Source organism: Thermobia domestica, chromosome 9 (genome assembly GCF_964235325.1).
Source record: "Thermobia domestica chromosome 9, izTheDome1.hap1.1, whole genome shotgun sequence".
Taxonomy (NCBI): domain Eukaryota; kingdom Metazoa; phylum Arthropoda; class Insecta; order Zygentoma; family Lepismatidae; genus Thermobia; species Thermobia domestica.
In genome coordinates, this window is record NC_137462.1 from 94751179 (window position 1) to 94773439 (window position 22261).

The window sequence follows — 22261 nt, forward strand, 5'->3', positions numbered from 1 at the left end:
GGCAGACAATACCAACGTCAATAGGTCTAATTTAAACACATTTCTTTTCAAGAGCAGTAAATTTGGCTCCGAAAAACGATGGCCGAACTTCCAAGTGGACTTTTCCTGAAATAATTAAATAGAACAGATCTCGATTTTCCTTCGATTCAAGTACTTGACAGGATAGAAGATTTTTGAGAATCGAAGGGGGAGGACCAGCGAGGCCTCCGGCGCTACCAGATGGAAAAGAATTAATAGCTACCTTAACTTCATTAATCGAAACTCCTTGACAGCTGTTCGGGTCATCAGGAAGATTCGGTAAAGAAAATTCATTAGGTTGGGTTCTATGTTTCTCCAATAGCGTCTCAAACATAGGAATGTCGGGGGTTGCAACAGTATCATCTGACATTAGTAGATGGACTCCTCCTCGCATGTCAACATCTGCAAATTTGTCTTCAACAATCTTAAGATTGGAAACATTCTGTTTTGGAAGATATTTCTTTCTCTTTGTTGGGTGCCAGGTTAAGGCGTCAATACCTACATCAACCAAAGACAACTCTTTGTTGTACAGTTCGCTGCATAGAAATATTACAAAAAATCTAAATCCAAATTAATAACAAACTCTTTCCCCGTTTTCTTATGCATGAGGAAATACATGTCTCAATCGATTAGTTGTTTCTAGTATTAAAGTCTGTAATGCACGCACACAGCTATAAAATATCTAGTGACAGAAATGAATCTTATTCAATGATTCATTTAATTTCTTTCCAGTAATTGCGAGGAAATGTTCCAGGGGGGTCATTTGAGCAGGACAGGAGGGTGTAATTCCTCCTCCCTTGAGCTTCATAAATACGTATTTTTTGATCAAATGTATAGTAATACACTAATAAAAAAGTGAAAATCTTATGTCGGCGGCGATTACCCCCCTACCCCCGAATAAAATCTAAAATACACTGCTTTTAGCAAAAAATCTACGATAGCACATTACTAGAGAGTTTACATTTGGTTTCAAGAGTCGAAGGTTTGATCTCAAGCCATATGAGTTCCTGGGCGACATTGAGAGAGAGAGAAAGTGAGAGAGAGTATCAAGTATGGAGACAGAGAGGAATGATTTATATACAGAGATTTAGAAATGGGGAAAATGATCGGACAGCACTCGTATTATGACGAAAATTGTGATTTTGTCATACAGAAGAAGGAAAAATTTTCGAACTGCGAGGATCACATTAGGCGGTTGTCGAATTAAGGTGGGGAACTGTTTTTAGACCATCAGATAATTATGAGATCTTGAGAAGTGAGGAATTAAGAACTTAAAAATCTGAAATTTCCGAGACGGGTATCGAACCACGAATCTTGTAGTTATCGAACCATGACTTTATCCATTCTACTATGGAGAACTGTATGTACTTCTTTACATATGTTTCTTTTACCTACGTTGAAAGTTACCTTAATGGGATATTCCAAAAGTGGACTCGGTGGATGCGCCGTTCAGATAGGACGTAAATCTCTTGTAACTTAGTTACAATGTATCGTGGCGGATATAAATCATTGATCAGGTAGTGGCGACTGCTTTGAAAAAATTGCAGAGTACTAGAACTAAATCTAGAGTACTAGAATGATGATATAAGTGAATAAACTTCGGCAAAATTTATATTAATAACTTGAGTTGTTCTTAAACATTTGATTCACAAGTTTGTTTCTTCTCACGAAACCACAGATATGACTGATTTAATTCTCCTACTCTGCATTTGTTTCAAAGTAGTCGCCATCACCTGATCAATGATTTATATCCGCCACGATACATTGAAACTAAGTTACAAGAGGTTTACGTCCTATCTGAACGGCACATCCAACTTTTGGAATATCCCATTAAGTTAGCTTTCAACGTAGGTAAAAGAAACGTATGTAAAGGAGTATATACAGTTCTCTGCAGCAGAATGGATAAAGTCGAGGTTCGAAACCTGTCTCAGAAGTTTCAGATATTTTAAATCGTTAATTCCTCAGTTCTTAAGATCTTTCTCTGCCTTCGTAATGATCTGATGCTCTAAAAGGTGTTCTCCACCTTAATTCGACAACTGCCTAATGTGATTCTCGCAGTTCGAAACCTTCCCTTCTTCTGTTATACAAAATTACAATTTTCGTCATAATACAAATGCTATCCGATCATTTTTCCCCAATTCTAAATCTGTGCATATAAATGATCCCTATCTGTCTCCATACTTGAATCTCTCCCCCCCCTCTCTCTCTCTCTTTCACTCTCAATGTCGCCCAGGAACTCATATGGCTTGAGATCAAACGTTCGACTCTTGAAAGCAAATGTAAGCTCTCTAGCAATGTGCTATCGTAACTCTATAGGTTTTTTGCTGAAAGCAGTGTCTTTTCGATTTTATTCGGGGAGGATTCCCCGCCGACATAAGATTTTCACTTTTTTATTAGTGTATTACTATGCATTTGATCAAATAATACGTATTTATGAAGCTCAAGGGAGGGGCAATTACACCCTCCTGTCCTGTCCAAATGACCCCCTGGAACATTTGCTTGTAATTACTGAAAAGAAGTGAATTGAATCATTGAATAACACTCATATCTCTCAGTAGATATTTTATAGCTCTGTTCGTGCATTACAGACTTTAAGAAGCACAAAACTTACTACCGTTATTGGCAATTTCCATAGATTTCTTAGGGAGCATATTACTAGCTTGCAGTTTTTAAAGAAGGGAAGGAATGAAACTAAAGGCCTTTATGAAGCTCTGGGAACATTGTGCGACTTTTTTTTTCTAATTTATGCTCTTAAGAATTTTTGAGAACAAACGAATGGGAAGACGGTTTTAAAGCTATAACGTTTTAAACTTGATTCCTGTTTCTTTTTCAGCTGAATGGAAAGAGTGTACTAATTCACACTCATTGCCTTAGACAAGGAGAAGTGAAGGAGGGGGAGGGGTTGTATTGAATACTAGAAGCAACTAAACGATTGAGACATGTATTTCTGGATGCATAAGAAAACGGGGCAAAAGTTTGTTATTAATTTGGACTTAGAATTTTTGTAACAATTTCTATGCAGCGAACTGTACCTAGGAGCTAAGATTTTTTATATTTTCTGATTGTTTGGGAGCCGTTAGTGCAACTAATGAAAATAAAAACAAATTCACCCAATCTTTTTCGTCGTTTGGAATAGTTACGTGAAGTAACACATCAGCAACTGCAGCTCAAGCACCTCGAGGGACACGCCTTAAAATATATGCTGAGGGCCTTAATGATATTAACATTTTGTCCAAGTTATACAACGTCATATTCTGTGTGCCTTTATTGTGTTTAGAGATGTTAGTATGTGTAGTTCTATAATCAGGATAGCTATTATTATCGATATGACAACAATCTTCGTCCCCATTTATAACCTGATGCTTTTTACGTATGTGTATAACTAATCATCTGGAATTCACAGTGAGGACATGGTAACATATTCGCAGATTTAGTAGCAGTAAATAAATGGCCATTACTAGGCCTGCTAATGTTCGCAATACACCTAGTATATGTACTATATGTTGGCTGTATTGATTGTACTAAATACACATTTCATTGCAGACTTTGTAACCTTATTTTCTGATCACTCCTCGTACAAGAAAAACACATATCATAAGTCTAATCTATTCACATACATAATACTAGTACACAGTAGAAAGCCTACCACACACCACAACTCTATAGGAACACACTATTCTATAGGAGCTGGTCAATATCCAGGTCCATGGAGTGTATGGCAAAATTTTTGAATTTAAAAATAATTGGTAATTCATTGAGAAAATCTCTATGTACGGTTTTTTATACTTATCATCAAGTCTTTTATACATTTCAATTTATTTAGAGGAACACTAAACTAGTCAACGCCTACAAGAACGTTTGGTTTTATTTTATACCTGGTGACGACTATGATTGATGGCGAACACCTGCAACAGTGTTTTGTTTCCTTTTTACGCGAATTAATAAACGAGTGTTTACACTATGAGACATATCAGAACATCTTAATCTGTTTCAGTATATTATTACTAATTATTCTGCGTTTTGACAGATCCTGTTATTAATACATTTTTGCCAGTTTTGGACCTGTAATATTTCGTACGCGTTTCTCGATCTTTGGCTTCCTGTTTTAACTCCCAGTATTTTCCTCTATTTTTAAAGTCATCGATCAATTGTGTTCGTCTTCTTCCTACTCGTTGGCTTTATTCCGTATTTCTTTCGATAGCTTTATGAAGAAGAGAATTTCTGTGCAAGATATGCCCAATCTAACTAGTCGTTCTACGAAACATGTTGGCTGAAAGCGTCCTCCTTTATTATTTTAAAACATCTTCGTTTGTAACTCTCTCTGTCCATTTTATATTCTCCATCTTCTTCCAACACCACATTTTGAAGCTGTCTAAATCTTCACATTTGACCAACTTCTTCCTTAAGTCAATATTAAGCCTGCTAGTTAAGAGTGATGTTTTCTTGTTGAATGTTTTTTTTTTTTTTTGGCTATGGTAATTCTGGACTTACTTTCTGCTTTATCTTGAGTAATTCAATCATTGTAGCATCTAGAAAGTTCTCTGGTTATTCTCCAATCAGGTAGATCTTGTTAATAAATAAATTCATTACTTTCGTTACATTGTTTTGCTAATATGTCGTCGTCTCCTGTGGCTTTCTCCCGTCTCATGTCTTTGATGGTTTGTACTTCACTTTTCAACATACTGCATCCATTTCCTTCATCATCAACCTCTTCCTCTGCTTCCATAGATATACCGTGGGTAGTTCTTTTGAGTATACAGATGTTTTGTGTATTCCTTCCAATTTTTAAGAATCTTTTGTTAGTCAATTTATATGTAGCATAAATATGTCCTAGTGCAATTTTTTAAAGGAAATAATTATATATCAGTTTTATCACGGATAGATTTCTGATTGAAAAAAAGACAGCTGGATCATGTTATCGGAACTCTACCAGCAATCGCGGTAGTGCTAGTTCAAGGAACGTGAGCAGAATGTAAAGTTCCATTGAAGCTTCCCACGAATTCGTATATATAATGATGTCAGCTTACTTGTAATGCGATTTCACGTTGCTCGGAAGCAAACTTTAGTATCTTATATACGAAAGAACTGTTTTGTTAAATCAGTCTGTGATCTATATTTGTTGATACGGCGGAAAAAGAAACACCTAAATTCCGTTAACTAATAGTAATATCAGCAGATTAAAAATAATGTTACACGAGAATAAAATTAATGAAAACAGTAAATTGGTCCTGATGCTATTTTTGTTCTAGTTGCACAAAAGTATTAACGCATATTGTAGAAACTATCTTGTAAGATTTAATAGGTGTAACTAGAATTTAGATATTACTGAAAATTTTTATTTTCCCAAGAACGTAGATGAAACTACTACAGGCAAGTAGTTTTTTTTGCAAAGAAAATAATTACTTCATTGGTCATAACATTTGTTAGAGATATTTCAGTTCTGTTCGTACTAGCGGAGGAACACCATTAACTGGTAAAATCAAACGTTTTATAAGTATCATCAGAGAAATGTACAAGTCTATAGAGGTAATTCATTATTCTCTTATAGAGATGTGTTAATTATGAGAACTGTTGCTAAGGGGCTACTAAAACAGATGTTACGAACAACTATTTAAATAATCAATATATATAAAAACAAGACCACCGAATTGTAGTTTAGCTGAAAAGCTTTACAACTCTGTAAGAGTAAACGATGTCAATTTCCTGCGGTTTTTGAAAATTCGTTAGCGTTCTAGTGGTAAAAGAAAAAATCATGCGATTGGTGTGGGGTTATTTATCATTTCAAGTCAAAAACTCTGATTATGCGAGACTATTAGAAGATAATTTTTTATGTGCCAAACTAGTATATCATTGCGATTTGCTAGATAGACTGAAGTCTTTGAATGGAAGAATGCAACACAAAATAGAAAATATTATTTCAGCCACAAATACATTTGAACTATTATACACAAATTTAGTAAGCATTCTGTTTTAAGAAGAAAACTTGTTGCTCTACTTATCTGAAAATTTGGAAAATCAGCTTATACAAAATAACCAGAGGTTAATTGAAAAGATTAACAAGAGAACACTCAAATATATTACGAACCACAATAAGAAAACATTTCTCGAACATGTCTGTTTCAGAGTTAGAATGGGTAATTTATCCTATTGTATTTCTGTTGAGAACAAAATAAAAGGTCCCAGCACACTCATCACCCAGTTCTTGGGAACTGCAGTCAGCCACAGGATCTCCAAGTTTTAGGTTGTGCCGGACTGATCACTCGGCATTTAAAACCTACGATCTAGCAAAGTAGAAAGATACGTCACGGATGTTTACTGCTTCTTTTGGATACTTACCTTGCTATGCCCTGTTTGTAATAAATTGATTTGTGGAATTTAAGGCGTATGGACGCCTTGCCATGGGACACACAAGTGAAGCGCTTGCGCACCCAGCAAGTTCGGATGGAGTGGTGCCCTGAATGGTTAGTTGGAGTCTTAAGAAATGTATGCTTTCCCCCGTCTGGAGTGGATATGCACCATCCCAATCTGCTTTTATTTGTACTATCTGGTGTCCAAATCTTTGAAAATAAAATACAAAAATCTATTCACGTAAATGTTAAAAATAATAAAAGGACAAAAAATAATAATATATGCAATTTTTCTTCTTTTGTGGGCTGATGATTTTTTTTTTTTTTTTTGTAGTTCGACAGGTTGATTTATTTAGTTGCAACTATTCTCTTCCCGACGCCATGTGTTTATGTCGACGGGAAATTTTTCACTCTCATTCCTTTTGACCGAGTGGAAGCACGCTGATATTACGGTGGGGCCATGCTTATGAGATAGTCAGAGAAGTATCTTAAGTTTTCCCCACAAGTTACCCGGTGTGAAGTTGTGGTGTTCACACACGCTTTTCATTTATAAATGTACATTTGGTAGCTCTTTAAAATAGGATCCGGCCTCTCCTTCTCGGAAAATCACCAAATCAAACAAAAATGAGACACATTCTCTAGTATCAGATAGTGTAGAGAAGACATGTATCGTGATGCCTATGGTCCGATATCTTGAAACTGATGATAAAGATGGTTATAGTATCAATACTATAGCAAATCATTCCAATGAAGTTAAGAGCTTGTCTCCTTTCCTCACCTATATAGTTATTACTCATAACGCCGGACAGATTATCAATAAATTACGGTTAGGCACTCTATTGGCGGAATCGGTCGAAGAGAAGCAAACGCTGAAGATACTGCAACTGCCTGCCGTTGGACCACTTAATGGCGAGCATTCTGGCTGGTCTCGGGACTTTCTAACCTTTCAATGTAAATAACGTATCCGAAAGCCAGTGATTACTGAAAAGATCTATGCTGTAGATGCTAAGGAGCGTTTTAAAAAAAAAAACATCCATTTCTCTCTTTCTGTGCACTTTGCTACACTTACAACTACTTCTTGTAAGCCTATGGCAACCCAAACGTTCGACTTTTCACCCAAACAGATCTTGTTTCCGACAAAATCCAGAAATTCTGACCGCAGTCCTATCAAGTAGAAACCCAATAAAACGCACATGTTTCTGTTAGTGTTGGTCTTTTGCGAACTCCAACCCTTTGACGTTCACCTTATACGGACTGCGTAGAACTTAGTCAGTATATACAGCAGTGGAGGCTAATGTTAGTGTTGCAGCGTTGCGCAACGACCAAAGTATTTCAAGAAAAAAATATTATTAGCAATAGTAGTAAAGAACAGAAAAAATACTTTCTAATACTCCCATATATACTTTAAATAGCATTTTTTTTTTTACTTCTGTAACTATCCGTTTCGTTAATCCGTTTTAAAAAGCGAAAAATAATCCGTCACAGAGTCTCTAATTTATATTGTGTTGCAGCGAGCATACAACGACCAGATTCCTTCAGCGCGGGAATTGGAGCAAATGTTAAGTCTCCTTTCCCCTATCTCGGAAGTTAAAGGGTCTGATCGTTGCAGTGCTTCTCTGCAACACAGCACTGTTTCCAGTGAATGAGAAGGTTTTTCGCGCTAAATAAGTTTTCTGAATTTTACTTCACTAGCAATTAACAAATGGAATTTGTTTTTATGCATTCATATTTTTATATTACGGTACTTATACTGAAGCAAATCAATATAATGACAATTTAAAAAAGTGATAGCAGAATTACAAAATAAGAAAGAAAATATGTAGTAGAGCAGAAATCAAATGAAAGTAGATCCGCATTTACAAGTTAATTCTTAGCTTATATGGATAATGAAGGTTTCTTTTACAGTAATTTGTGAACCAAATATTAATAAGTCAATATGCAGAATCTCCCTCCCCTCTATGGATAGTATTTTAGTATATACATATTTCTTTTATAAAATAAGTATATTTTATACTCTTGATAGAACTGTAAGGTGGGGAACGCCACATTGAATTTGGGACTAGTTAGCAATGCTCAGAGGCGTAGCCACGAGGGGGGTCCACCGGGTCCGGACCTCCCCAAAATTTCGAAACTCAACTAGCATTTGTAGACTTTCTTAACGAATTATACTTGTTTAACAGAGAAATAATTGATGTAAGCTAAATATTTTATTTTACGTTTCATCGTGTACTCTTTTTTCCTTATGGAAATAATCGTTCTATCATTTTCTCTAAAAATATAGATGACAGTAATTAAGAATTACTTATCTTTTCGGGCACAGTAAAAGACAGGTTCGTTATTACGTAGACGTATTAGGCCTTCCTCAAATACTTTGGACCAATCCCAGCTAACATGTTGTAACTATATCTGGCGGGTTTCAAGGTTGCTTTTCAGAACGTTCATAAACATTGTTTCGCCTCATGTGGAAGTATATTGTGTTCATCGTGCATTGCGTAACAACCAAGACGGATGATTTGCAATGTTTTTTTTTTCTTTTACGCACACACATGTGTGTGTGTGTTGGTATATGAATAGGGTTGCCAACTCTGTAAAATAAAAAAAAAAACTGCACTTCCTCAAAATTCTCTATAGGTCTCAGCGTGAAGTATCTCTGTTCGGACCTATCCATGGAAAGGAAATGTACTAATGTGAACGAAAGTGCATTAACACATATATTCTGTATGTCCTTAGAACATTCACTGAAATTGATAAATCGGCATTAATCAATTTATCAGTAACTACCAGAAAGAGAAACTGAAATTGATAAATCGGCATTAATCAATTTATTGTATTTACCAGTAACTACCATTTCTTTAAAATTATCGAAACAGGTGAACAAAACTATAATAACCTTTATGTGACAATTTTGGATTTCGAAAATGAAATTCACTGTTTAAACATATAGTCTCTACTTCAACTATAGGAAATTGCTTTAAGAAGTCCTTTTCCACTCTTAATAAATGTATAAAATTCCTTGAAAGTAAATTTCAAATTTTCCCTGATACAGTCCCTGTTATCTCTCTAAAATTTTCTAAACAGGTGAACAAAATTATATTAATCGTTGATTGATGGTGAAAGATAATAGTTTTGAGTTTACAGAATGACAGCTACTTTTCAATATCTATACTTCGAACTAGATACAAATTTAAAAAAAAAAAACTGTTATAAAAAGGCTGGTGAGAAGTTTGTACCCGTCACCGGCTTTAATCAAAATAACACCAATTTTTTGGCCAGGCCAATGAAAAGCCGGCCAGTTGACAGCCCTATGTATGAATATGTGACATTCGCAATCCATATACTATTATCTTTTTTGTATCAGCTGCTTTGGTTATTAGTTATTAGATTTAATTTTATTGTGTGTGCTTTAATTCTGTACATAACCTACAAATTCTGAATGAATTGCATACCATGACTACTGTAAATAACTTACAAAAAAATTGTCCAGCTTTCAACTGAGGAAAAAAACTTACAATTAAGGCTTAGACAAAACAAGCAAAGTGCAATTCAGGAGAGTGTTCGAAAAAAAGAAAGGTTTCAGTTTACAGGACATCTTATGGGAGTAATGTTGTATGCAGTAGGTACATTTCCACAATTTATTTGAAATTTTCCTAGATAAAATGTGAATAAAGCGTGTTCAATGTACATTTTTTATAACATTAATCTCTGCTACGGCCTCTCTTCAGTCTACACTGAAGAGGAATTTGGATCACTGTCAGGGATTGAGTTTGCTAGAATTAATTGTTCACAAAAATCTAGAAAAAAATATTTAGTGAATCTACAAAGCTTCTGCAATTAATATTAACTGTATCTATGGCGTCAGTGAAAGAAGAAAGTTTTTTTTTCACATCAAAAAGAGTTGACACTTTCAAGAAATTGAATGTCACAAGAAAGGTTATCACCATTTGTTATGCTTTCCATCGAAAAATACCTGACAAAAAGAATACTAGAGTTCAACCAGCATGTATTAGAAAGATTTGTTCCAATCAAAGAGAGAAGAAGAACTTACTAATTAAATAAGGTGATTAATCGGATTAAAGGTTCTGCATTTTTTATTTTTTAAAAACAGATTTTTATTTAATTTAACATGTCACATAGCATTTGCATCTAAATTTATGCTGATTAGTCAATGAGTCCACTATATATCTTCTGTCTCCGATCGTTCGTACTGCAACACCCGAAACCACAAACCACCGGTCGCCACTGATATACAGCAACTTGAAGGTACAGTGGTTTCCACAAAATGAATAAAATGTTGCACCTATTCGTAAACCACTTTTAGTTTCCTTGAAACCTGGTACGGTGGAAGACGACATAATGGATACTGAGTGGAAGATAATTGGCCCACGTGGAAAGGTTCGCTTCAAACGTTGATTTCTGATGTTTTATGTTTTTACTATTGTTATTGATATATATATATTTTATTCTTACAGTTGTTACTATTCATTATTTTTCCTATGGATTTGTTATTATGATATATTTATTATTTTCTTTTTTCTTTTTAGATTTTTACTTCTCTTTTCCAGCAGTATTTTTCTTATATTTTGATATGTTAATTTTTAAAAATTATATTTATTAAGGTAGTAGTGTTGATTGTGACAGGGGCAAATAGCCGCAATACTGACTTCCCCACTGAACTCTCAATTAATCAATCAATGTGCAAAATAAGAAGTTACACTAACCTAATTGGAAATGAAAAAAAAAAACTGAATTGTTAAACTTGTCATGCAATTCTAACATGAAGAATATTTTGACACTTGATCCAGTCCTTTCAAGTTTATGAATCTTTATGGTGTTTCAGAATTACAAAGAGGACCGCTAAATTTTTTATTTATCATTTTATTAGTAGCAACATTATTATTAATAAAGCTAAATAAGTATGTTGAGATATTGTGGCGCTTAGTGGAGTGTAACTTCGGTCAAGAAAGTTTGGGACTCAGTCTTAGACCTTATAGCAATTATAGGTATGTTCTTTGATTGAGATCACTACTTTAGCACTGTATATACAGTGTATATATGTACGTTAACAAGATTTATAGTATATACTTTTTATAGCATGTGGAGAAAACGAGGAATTTCGGCTGTGTGGACCAGAATTTCAACCTAATTGCGAACGTGAAGCGCCTATTTATGACAATAAGTGCCACAGACGTTGCTATTGTAAAGAAGGTTTTGTAGAAACTTTCGGCAAACCTAAATGCATTCCGAAATCTCAATGCACAGGTAGGTATTTGGTAAAAATCCTTTCTAAATAGTTGTACTACACACCATCAGACAAAAGAAGTTGCCTGTTATTGCTTACACCATCAAACAAAAGGTGTGCCGCCTGTTATTGCTCACTATTATCTTTATACTATACGCTTTGAGTTATTAATCACTTTGAGTCAGTACTATTTTCTATTCGTCTTCTAGAAATTTTGCATGAACAGTTGTTGCTATGGAAATATGGCGTAGAATTTGCAAACTCCCTCACGCCGGTAAAGGAATCCCCATGTAGGATAACTTCCTCTCCTTCCAAAATTACCAAAGATATTAGTTCAACAGTCTCCAAAAAGAGCGGAAGGAATAGTTCATAAGACGCCGTTAGAACATATCAGTGCAATTAGAACTCCAACTTTCATGTAAGTAAATCTAATTCCCAAAAATAGAATTTGAATTAAAATCACAAATGAGAGTAAAATGATGAGCTGGAACCATTTTACTACACAAATGTTAGCTCCAAATAACAATTTGTTCGTAAAAGGTCCTACACATTATTTTGGAAACAACTTACTCTTTGACAACTTAGCATTAAGAATGCAGCAGAACTGCAAATAATATTTTTAATTCTATTAAAAACCTATATGAAAACAGTATAGAGTATATGAAACTGTTTGGAGCAATATATGTATTATCTTTACGGAATGAACTTCAATTTTCTTTTGCATTGAAATCATGAAATATTTGTAACAAAAAGAATAGTAACTAACTAACTAACTAACTCTATGGTCTATCGAACCCGGAGGTTCAATGCCGCGTTCACAAAAGCTCTCCACTGACTTCTATCCTTAGCCAATTGGATCCAGTTTCTACCTTGTATTCCTATCTCTGCGAGATCCATCTTAATATTGTCCTCCCATCTGCACCTAGGTCTTCCTAATGGTCGTTTTACGATTGGTCTTCCTGTCAAGACTTTGAAAGCATTTCTACTTTCTTCCATTCTAGCTACATGGCCTGCCCACCTAAGCCTCCTTGACTTGACGACCCTAACAATGTTGGATAAACCGTATAAATTATGTAGTTCCTCCTTATGAAGTTTCCGCCATTCCCTATTCCCGTTCCTCTTGGGTCCGAATATTCGTCTAAGGATCTTGTTCTCAAATACTTTCAGTCTATGTTCTTCCCTCAGAGTAAGCGACCATGTTTTGCAACCATACAGAAAAACAGGGATGATTATCGTTTTGATATTTTAAGTTTCAAGTTTCTCGATAGAATTCGCGACGACAAGAGATTTTGAACCGAATAGTAACACGATTTCCGTGCTTTTAGTCGACATTTAATTTCTTCGTGAATATGAGTTTCGTTTGTTGATATTGATTCTAGATATTTAAAACTATCCACTTTATCAAAAGTATTATTTAATATTTTAACACATTCATAATTCTCTGTATTACGGTCCCGACGCACTTCCATGTATTTAGTTTTCTCTGCATTTACTTCTAAACCCACGTCCCTGCAAGCGTTTAATAACATCTCTGTATTCCTTTCTGTTGTTCTCCTATCATCCCCTATTAAATTTACATCATCAGCATCTGCCATAACCTGGTGAATACCGTTCAACTCTTAGCCTTGGTTGTAATTTTTGATTTTCCCTATAGCGTATTCCAGAACAAAGTTTAATAATAATGGCAACAACGCATCTCCTTGTTTCAGGCCATTTTCGACGTGAAAGCTCGTGGACAAAAATTTTCCTACGCGGACTTTACTTTGGGATTCATTTAAACAAATCTTAATTAATCTAATTAGCTTTCTCGGTATTCCAAGTTCTGTAAGAACGATGTATAATGTTTCCCTCCTAACCGAGTCGTACACCTTTGTAAAATCAATAAATAGTTCATGTACCGGGGTGTTGTATTCCCACTTTTTTCGGGTATTTGGCGAATGGTAAATATTTGGTCGATAGTTGATCGATTTCGTCTAAATCCGTACTGATAATCTCCAATAATTTCATCTGCGTATGGGGTCAATCTTACTAATAGAATATTTGAAAGGAGTTTATAGGATGTTTTCAGAAGAGAAATGCCTAGATAATTATTAGTCAGATTTCTCGCCTTTCTTATGAATTGGCACAATGATTGATTCTTTCCACTCTTGTGGCAATTCTTCCTTATTCCAGATTAGGAGAAAGAGTTTGTTTATCTTGTTCCACAATTTTTCACCACCAGCTAAAATTAACTCAGCCGGAATTTCATCTACAACCGGAGATTTGTGTTTCTCTAATTCCTTTATAGCAGTTTCTACTCCTATTCGGTTGGGTTCTGGAATATGTGGTTTTGCGGTGTGTATTTCTTTTTCTTCACGCACATTAGTTTTTGGCTCCGTGTTCAGCAAGTCGTCAAAGAAATCTTTCCATCTATTTAAGATGTTATCCGTATCAGTGAGAACTGTACCGTCAGCTTTCTTTAATATATAAGCACGAGGTTAATAACCTTTCTTAAATTCGCCGATCTCCTTATATACGTCCCGAATGTTTTTATTTTTACTATTATCTTCAAGTTCCTTAATTTTAACTTTCAAAAAATCGCGTTTCATTGTTCTAAAAGTTCTGGAAGTATCTCGCCTGATATCTGCGAAATTTTGTGTAGTTTTTTCATTCGGATTTTGTAGCCAGCGTAATTTTGCCTGCTTTCCCTTCTCTGCTAGTTTAATTCATTCCTGATCGAACCATGGTTTGTTCCTACGTATTTCCGCGTGTCACAATTTTTCTTTTGCTGAAATTTTAATGCTATCTCTAATTTCAATCCAAGTATCCTGAACACTAGTGCACTCCGAATGTTCAAAAACCGAGAATCTACTCGAAACTTCAATCTGGTATTCCTCTATTACCTGGCTCTTTTCTAATTTCTTTAAATTAACTGTCTCCGTATTCTAACAATGAATATTTCCTTTATTCAACGATAATCTCTCTTTTATTATCGCTGTTTATGGGTAGTTATGAGTGTCACAATCAGCCCCTCTTAACGACTGGAATCAATTATGCTAGATTGCCTTCTTCTATCTACTAAAACGTGATCAATTTGGTTATGTGTTTTTCTGTCTGGTGATGTCCAACTGTATTTATGAACGTCGCAATGTGGGAATTTTGTTCTCTTCACGATTAGATTTTTGGATGTTGCAAAGTTCACGAGTCTAAAATTTTGGGATGGGTTCTTTTGCCCCATATAACTGTCTTTCCGAAGAAAATAAAACCCGTAGTTTACAATACTTTTAATAGTACTGTTGATATTTCGTGATCAAAGGTTTGGAGGGGTCGGCTCCCCACGCTTCCGTTTTCTCCAGGAAAATACGACACCCGTACTCCCTCATTTTATTTCTACAATATCTCTGCACAATTTCGTTCACTTCGGCTCAATTCTTCTTGCCTATCGGCCGTTAACTTTCAAAATTTTGGGGTGGGTTCTTTGGCGGCAAAATATTTTTTCCGGATAAAATAAGAGACACGTATTCATTTTCTTATGTAAAACCACGGAAGCAAGAATATTCAGAGAATATCTCGGATATAACTTTAGTACGGTAAATTGGACTGGGAAAATAATAATTTAGCATTCTATGTAAACTATTCCTTATTTATTCACTCAATATTCTACGAGTCAACGAGCTGACAGGTAAAATAAATATTGTACTTTTTTTAATTGTTCAATCGGCTACTGACATGATATGTAAACACTTTTCATCCGCTACGTCCTGGAGTAGAGTACATTGAGGATATTATTAAAAGGATCTAATTTTAAATTTTAAATTCTAAATCATTAATTGCTACCAATACAGCGTTTTCATAAGCTAAAGCTAGTTGTATTTTTGTTCCTTTAGCTTTTGTCATTATACATGTGTTTAAACATATCTAATTTCAGAGTATTGCGCGCTGCACATTCTAGTTCCGTTCGGATACCTAGTTGCTTTTAGTCCGCGTGTTTCGGGTTGGATACCCCGTGTTTGGATCAAACTTTTGTTAAAAATACTTTCTGCTTGCACCTATAAATTTTTCCTTTCACATATCGAAATAAAATCATATTATCTACACTTGTACTCAGTATGTAAATATAATTTTCTTTCTATTGATTAACTATTACATTTTTTCTGATTTCATATTTTTATGTGGTGGAGATGGATAAACAAAGTAAATATTATATATCGTGCACAACCCCAGATACTCTAACTAGGATACTTCGATAGGATATAAAAATTATATTGTCAGTGATACTATACTTATAAAGTGTATTGTGAAAATAGAAAAAAGATTGCACCCAAATAGGTGCAGAAAATAATTCGATTGTCAATTGAGGCTGAAGAAAAGACTTGTAATATTTTTTTTCATTTTGTGAATAAATCAGTAGAATATAGAAAGACTGAACAAAAATAACTAAGACAATTGCTAAATGAATGAACAAAAAATGGCATTGTTTATTTAGATACAAAAGGTTGAGACAACATACATGCACTAACATTATCTTGGAACACCCCTCTAATGTTTAACTTTCATTAAAACGTTCAAGTTTTACTGGATTCTAATATCTGAAGGGGGACACTGTCTCAAACACTCTACAATTCTAGTGGTTTTAAACTAAAACCAATTCAACATAAAATTGTATTTGCTCAAAGGACACATATGTCAGTTGGTTATCTTTTTCAAATTTGCATGTTAACGACAAGTTATTATTGAGAGTTCAGCGTCTACATAACACAAACATCAAAACTTTGGAAGCCAATACAAAAGCAAAAGTACCAGTCCATTAGTAATAGTAGACATCTTAAGTATTTTATAATTGAATTCAATGACCGAGAAGAGATTAATTTAAAATAAATAGGAAAACATATACGGGCTTATAATTTTATACTTTTCAAGACGCTCTATTTTGAGAAACATTGCATAAGTTTGAGATCCTACTTAAACTAATATAGTTGTAATATAGGTTGCAACTACATTTACAAATGTTATTGCTGGAATTCTATTTCTGCAAAGAAAAGTAGTAAACTCTAAATGTTTGGCTAAATATGTCTTTTAAGCAACTTTAATGTGTTTTCTGTATCTTTAAAATGGTTTGAAATATCATATAGTTTTAAATGTCATTCTGGTTTTACGCCTATTGAAAACCTTTTGTGTGATTTTATATGATACTTACTTGAGCACTGTTTCAAAGTAAGAATCTTCGAAACAAATCGTCTTTTCAATCCTCTAACTTTCTTTCTATTTATTGTAAGAACATCAAATCTTGAGCACAGTATCCGTCACTAGTTAGCTTGGATAGACCAGTGAACTGAACGGTAACATCCATCTCACTTGAATTAGTAATCTGGTTAAAGTCTCAATAATGTAAATCCACAGCAATAAATATTCATATTCTGCAAATTATATCTTTGGATAAGTGTATCTCTTCCACTCTGTATTTCAACCCACATAGTGTTTTTAGTAGTTCTTATCCCTAGAGTTTTCGTCATGTAAACATCTGAATATTTTTAAAAATAGATCAAAAGCACATTCTTTCATAAATTTGAGGTAAGTATATAATAGACCGTGTAAAAGGATTTTTTAGTTGAGCGTTACACGCATATGCCATTTAGGTTATAGGATACTGATAGTTGATGATTGCGAATAATAATAAAATGATCTGTTAACCAGCGGAGAAGGCCAACAGTAGGTGGTTATACGCCGTATACTCCCGTATACACCCTATCACACCCCTGCATTTAACAACGAGCAGAAGATTTCTCCTGTTTAAAGTGTTTATGAATCTTTAATTTGTCGACGTCACTTACAGTAAATTTGCTGTGTTTTTGGTTGGTTGGTTGGTTGATTACAAACGACAAGTCATAAATATTGTACTGCAAACATCTGAGCATTTGAGCAAGTTACATCCTATTGGACAGGTTGAATATAATTTTATGTTATTGACTCTTTCTACAGTAACAGTTTTAGTTTCTAATCATGGTTTGGAATTTGCATTACATTTATTGCCTTGTGATTTGCGAAAGAAATTGGCAAAAGCTTTGTAGATATTTCTTTACCTGGTAAACATTGTGGAATCACTAAAACAATCTGAAATTCGCTTTACTCTCTGTCTGTCTTGTTATTTATGATCAGCAGTTTAACCTTTAAGGATAATTCTATACTAGTGATACATGTATAATAAGCCAACAAAACTCAACCAGTAGCATGTAAAAAGAAATGTTATTCTTTTAGTATTCCCCTTCAGTAGTATAGTAACTTGTGCAAAATTTATTCTTCTATATACTATTTTTATTTACATGAAGCGTATTTATTGGCAGTGTTGGGTGTTAATTTAGGATATATTGTATCTTGAAGTTTGCAAGCATGGTTTATTTATTTTATGGGTTGATGATATTATGAGACTGTACCAATTATGACCGTCCTTTGTGGGTTTATCGCGAATAGGACGACTTATTCTGATTTTGGATTGCTAACAAACGACATTTTTCTCTTTCTTTTTTTAACCACTTGCTTCAAACCCTGGATTCGTGGCTTCCAGCGTCCACAAAAGGTAATCATAAACCATACAAGCAGTCTCCGCCTCCACCGACCGCTGGAAATATATCGGGGAGGAGAAGAGTGCTTGCCGTAAAGATTAATGAATAAAACAAATTAAATAATCTATAAACCGTTAGAACACCCTGTAAAGCTACGAGCGTTTACAGCTAAGAATTAAACGTGAGATTAAAATTGCGAGTACTATATATTGTGATTAAACAAACAATATACACACAATAAACAAACTACAAGCAAATTATATATTTAACAACCTGAGCGCTCAAAAACAATTACTGGACTTTTAATTTTTATTTTCTTAAACCCATTTACTTTAATTAGATGGCCTTTTTGATTTATAGGAAAGTCTTTATCAATTCTACTTACAGTTTGCGCTAGCGGCAAGGAATGAGAGTAAGGGATAATTATATAACACTCGCTTTCGGGAAAACACTGCACTGCACAAGGAGGGTGGGGATTACGTTAGCCACAGTTTCCTCTTCTGGGCTATCCTCTTCTCACAAATCTGGTTCCCAATTCCAATCCAGTAGTTCATTTGTCATATGAAAGAAGAAAATGCATCCAACTGCTATACTGCTCACAAGAGTGTTATCGTTTGGGTGTGCCTAAACCGTTGCTTATTCAGAAATTCACTAACAACTGAATGGTCTTAAAATTGACTCACTAGCGTCTCTTTCTTTGTTCGGCCGCTACAACACGTTCAATCACGAGCGAGTAATTTCAACTGCAAAGCCCGTTTTGTAATTGTAAACGTAAGGGTAAACCTTTTAGGAACGACACTCCGAAAACTAAACTTGTGTCGACGGGCTGGGTGCAAGCCCGAGTAGAAGCTTACTCTACGTGCAGAGCGCACGATAGGAGCAAGGCGCACCCCTGTTTAAGAGTCTTTTCAATAGATTGACTTGCTCTTTTTCGCCAACCTCTTGTGTCGCTTCTCCAAAGGGAAAATCCCGGTTTTGACTTGAGACGCAACCAACTGATGCAATGGCTAAACTTAGCGATGAGACGTCTTACTGGAATGCTCTGTGAAGCGATTCTTCTTTGTTTTTTGCCATGAAAGGACTGCTGGGCGATTTGATCGAAGTTAGTTGCACACACACACATTCAAACATATATGTATATGCTTGCGAAGAGAGAGTTCTTGGAAAATCTCCATACAAGGCCTGTTTATTAATTTTGAAGTTCACACCGCATAGACTGTCTTTCTTCTCTTGATTATCACAATAAATGAGCCCCAAAAAATATGTAACACAATACTTGCAAAAAACAAGACATTGCAACATGTTTGTTGCTTTATAATTTTGAAACACAAAAAATACTTTCAATGCTTTTTGTCAAATCTTCAGTGTTGAAAATAATATTAAACTAATACTTAGTTAACTGTCTTACACGTTTAGCTACAATTAAATATGCAGAACAATATATAACATTCTTTATTAACCTTTTACTATAACGCATTGTATTAAATTTCATTGATTACTATACCTTAGTTTCAAATTCTATCTTGTCATTTGAAATTATAATTCATAATTGTTTTGTTTCAGTTGGAAAGGCGGTAAATAATCCTGTTAACAACTTCTTTTGAAGTTTACACTACCATTCTTCTTAAACCGTAAGACCAAACAGAGTAGTTAAAGTAAACATTGTAGTTAATTGTAATAAAATGTCTTTCTGTTATATATAATTTTTGTAATTTATTTCATAACAATATTTAGTACTCCCTTTTTACATTCCAAATTGCAATCGTAACTAAGTTGTAGTACGATTAAATTAAAGCGTGTTTAATACCGAATCATTACTATTTCATGTAATAATAATTATATGTATCATATTTTGCTAAGAACAACACGTGACTTTTTAATCCATAGAATCAACTATTAGTCATTAGTGGGTTAATTTGTCTGATCACTGATTATGAATAAAATTACTATTACCTATGTTTTAGTCCTATTGAAGGATATTCGTTTATTTATAAAATTTGGAGATACAACACGCGAGATCATTTTAAACTAAAATCATTAACATCATCAACAACAATGAAAAGTAAGTTGGTTGAGGCTCATATTTAAAGTCACTATGAAAGGATTTGCCTGATGGAACTAAGAAAACTTAAGAAAACTTTTGATAATATATCAGACCATCTTTTTTGGCATATCAGGCGGGAGCATCTCATTTGCGAAGAACATTGTCAACCATTTATCATCCGCTATATACTAGAATTGAATTGAACAGATGTCGTGGTCATTGCAAGCAGGAAAACGTGCCTATAATCTCTGAATGCTTTTGAATAGTAACATTTTTAAAATCATCGACAGGAAGATTTCTTTGAATATAAATAAACTAAGTTATACTCTAGTTACACTCTTATTGCATGGTTACTATTCAGTTGGAAAAACTCTGCCTGTGTAAAAGTTGTTGTTCTATAAAAATACTTCAATTAGACGTTCTTGGGAACGTAATTTCGCAGCATTCTTATTTTTCTTAGTGACAATGTTTATCAAGATTATTTTCTATTACTTATAAGTAATTTTCAAACTTGCGTTTAACCTTCTAACGCTTTTCAGTGGGACTTAAGTGACACATTATACTATCGTAATGGAGTACTTAGGAAACTACTACTGTAAGTAATTGCCAACTCTTCCCTTTACTTCTAGAGAATAATAAAATAAACATTCATATTCTAATTATGGATGTTTTGTGTAACCTAAGTTAATCAAAAGTATGAGTTACATTTTCTTTATGATTATGGCAGAATTGAACTAATTACCTATAAATCCTTTAGAGCTTAGAGCTTAAAACTAACTAATTAGAGCTTAGAAATATATTTTAAAATAGTTCAACCAAAATAAAATTTATGATAATAGATATCAAAACCAAGTATTAGAATACTAAGCATGCTTAAATTAATTTAAATAAGAGGCGAAATATTGAAATATCGTAAAAACTGTTTACTTAGAGGTAAAAATGATAAGTCAAATAATATTTATTTGCATTTCAAACTAATGGTAATATTGAATATATATTCAATGAAACAGAAGATAGAACTAACTTACATACAGTGGTGTGCATTTACTGAAGTACAATACATGTATAGTAATAGATAATATTGTATAGTTGATCAAAATAAATGATTGCCCGGCAGTATGTTATCAGATGCTTCCGACACTTGCACTGAAAATAAACGTATGACGTAAGCGTGACTGTAGCACGATGACGTTCTGCTTCTTTGCGTTGGGCAGTTGAATGGAAGTGACAAGATAATGTGGGAAACTCAGAGAGCTGTAGTGGTGTTGTTTATACTAGTGGTGGTGCCCAGAGACGCATCTGGATGACTTTATACTGGGAATAATCATCTGAAAATTGAAAGAACGACGAAGCGTGATGTTTGTGATCCAGATGTTGCTACTCCACATAGCTTTGTTTAACGTGTGTGGAGAATATTCTGAACTAAAGACAACGCTGTGCGAAGGAATGTGGTTTGTAGACCACAGTCGTATACAGCAAAAGTCGAAAGTTACATTCTACAATAATCAAGAAAATCAAGACTTTGAACAGCAGATGTAAATCGATACATATTTAACCTTTTGTCACTCGCGCTGTTGGAAAAAAGCAAACAGGTGAATAGAAACTAATGCTTTTTACGAACGGTCGCATTAGCGGAGTCACCCCCACTGCTATTCCTCAAGTGGTTCCTCCCTCTCTTCTACCTCAAAGCTTGCTGACGTGTTACAATTGTAGCGGCTTCCAGCGTAGGTTGAGGAAATAGTTTCGTCTGTGTTTGCTTTTTTCAAACGCGCGAGTAGTTTCGTAATACAAGTAGCAACCATATATTTTTATGGAGTTTGAAATTTTCCAACGCGCGATCTTTAATGTGATAATTACTGTTTATGAGAGAAGTTTTGTGTTTCTAAGCAATGCCTTGCTTCTTAAATATACCAGTGAGATACAGAAGTGATTAGACAATATTGATGATGAGTCTGATGTTAACTATCGAAAATTATTGGCTGCTGAAAGTGATGCGGATTTAAGTAATGAAAAAGTAAATGAAGATGATATTGATCATGATAGTGTTAGTGAAGCAGATAAGAGCAGTGTAGAT

General features: G+C 34.4%; 1 protein-coding gene across 1 annotated transcript in view; it reads left to right on the plus strand.

Moving 5' to 3' along the window:
* The window catches only part of LOC145660941 (otogelin-like protein), a 45261-nt gene extending 25514 nt beyond the window's left edge, over nt 1-19747 (plus strand). The window contains exons 5-6 of the mRNA XM_081726381.1: nt 11457-11624; nt 19707-19747. Of these exons, the coding sequence (XP_081582507.1) occupies nt 11457-11624; nt 19707-19747 (209 nt within the window). The remainder of the gene's footprint in view (nt 1-11456; nt 11625-19706) is intronic.
* The last annotated feature ends 2514 nt before the right edge of the window (nt 19748-22261 follow it).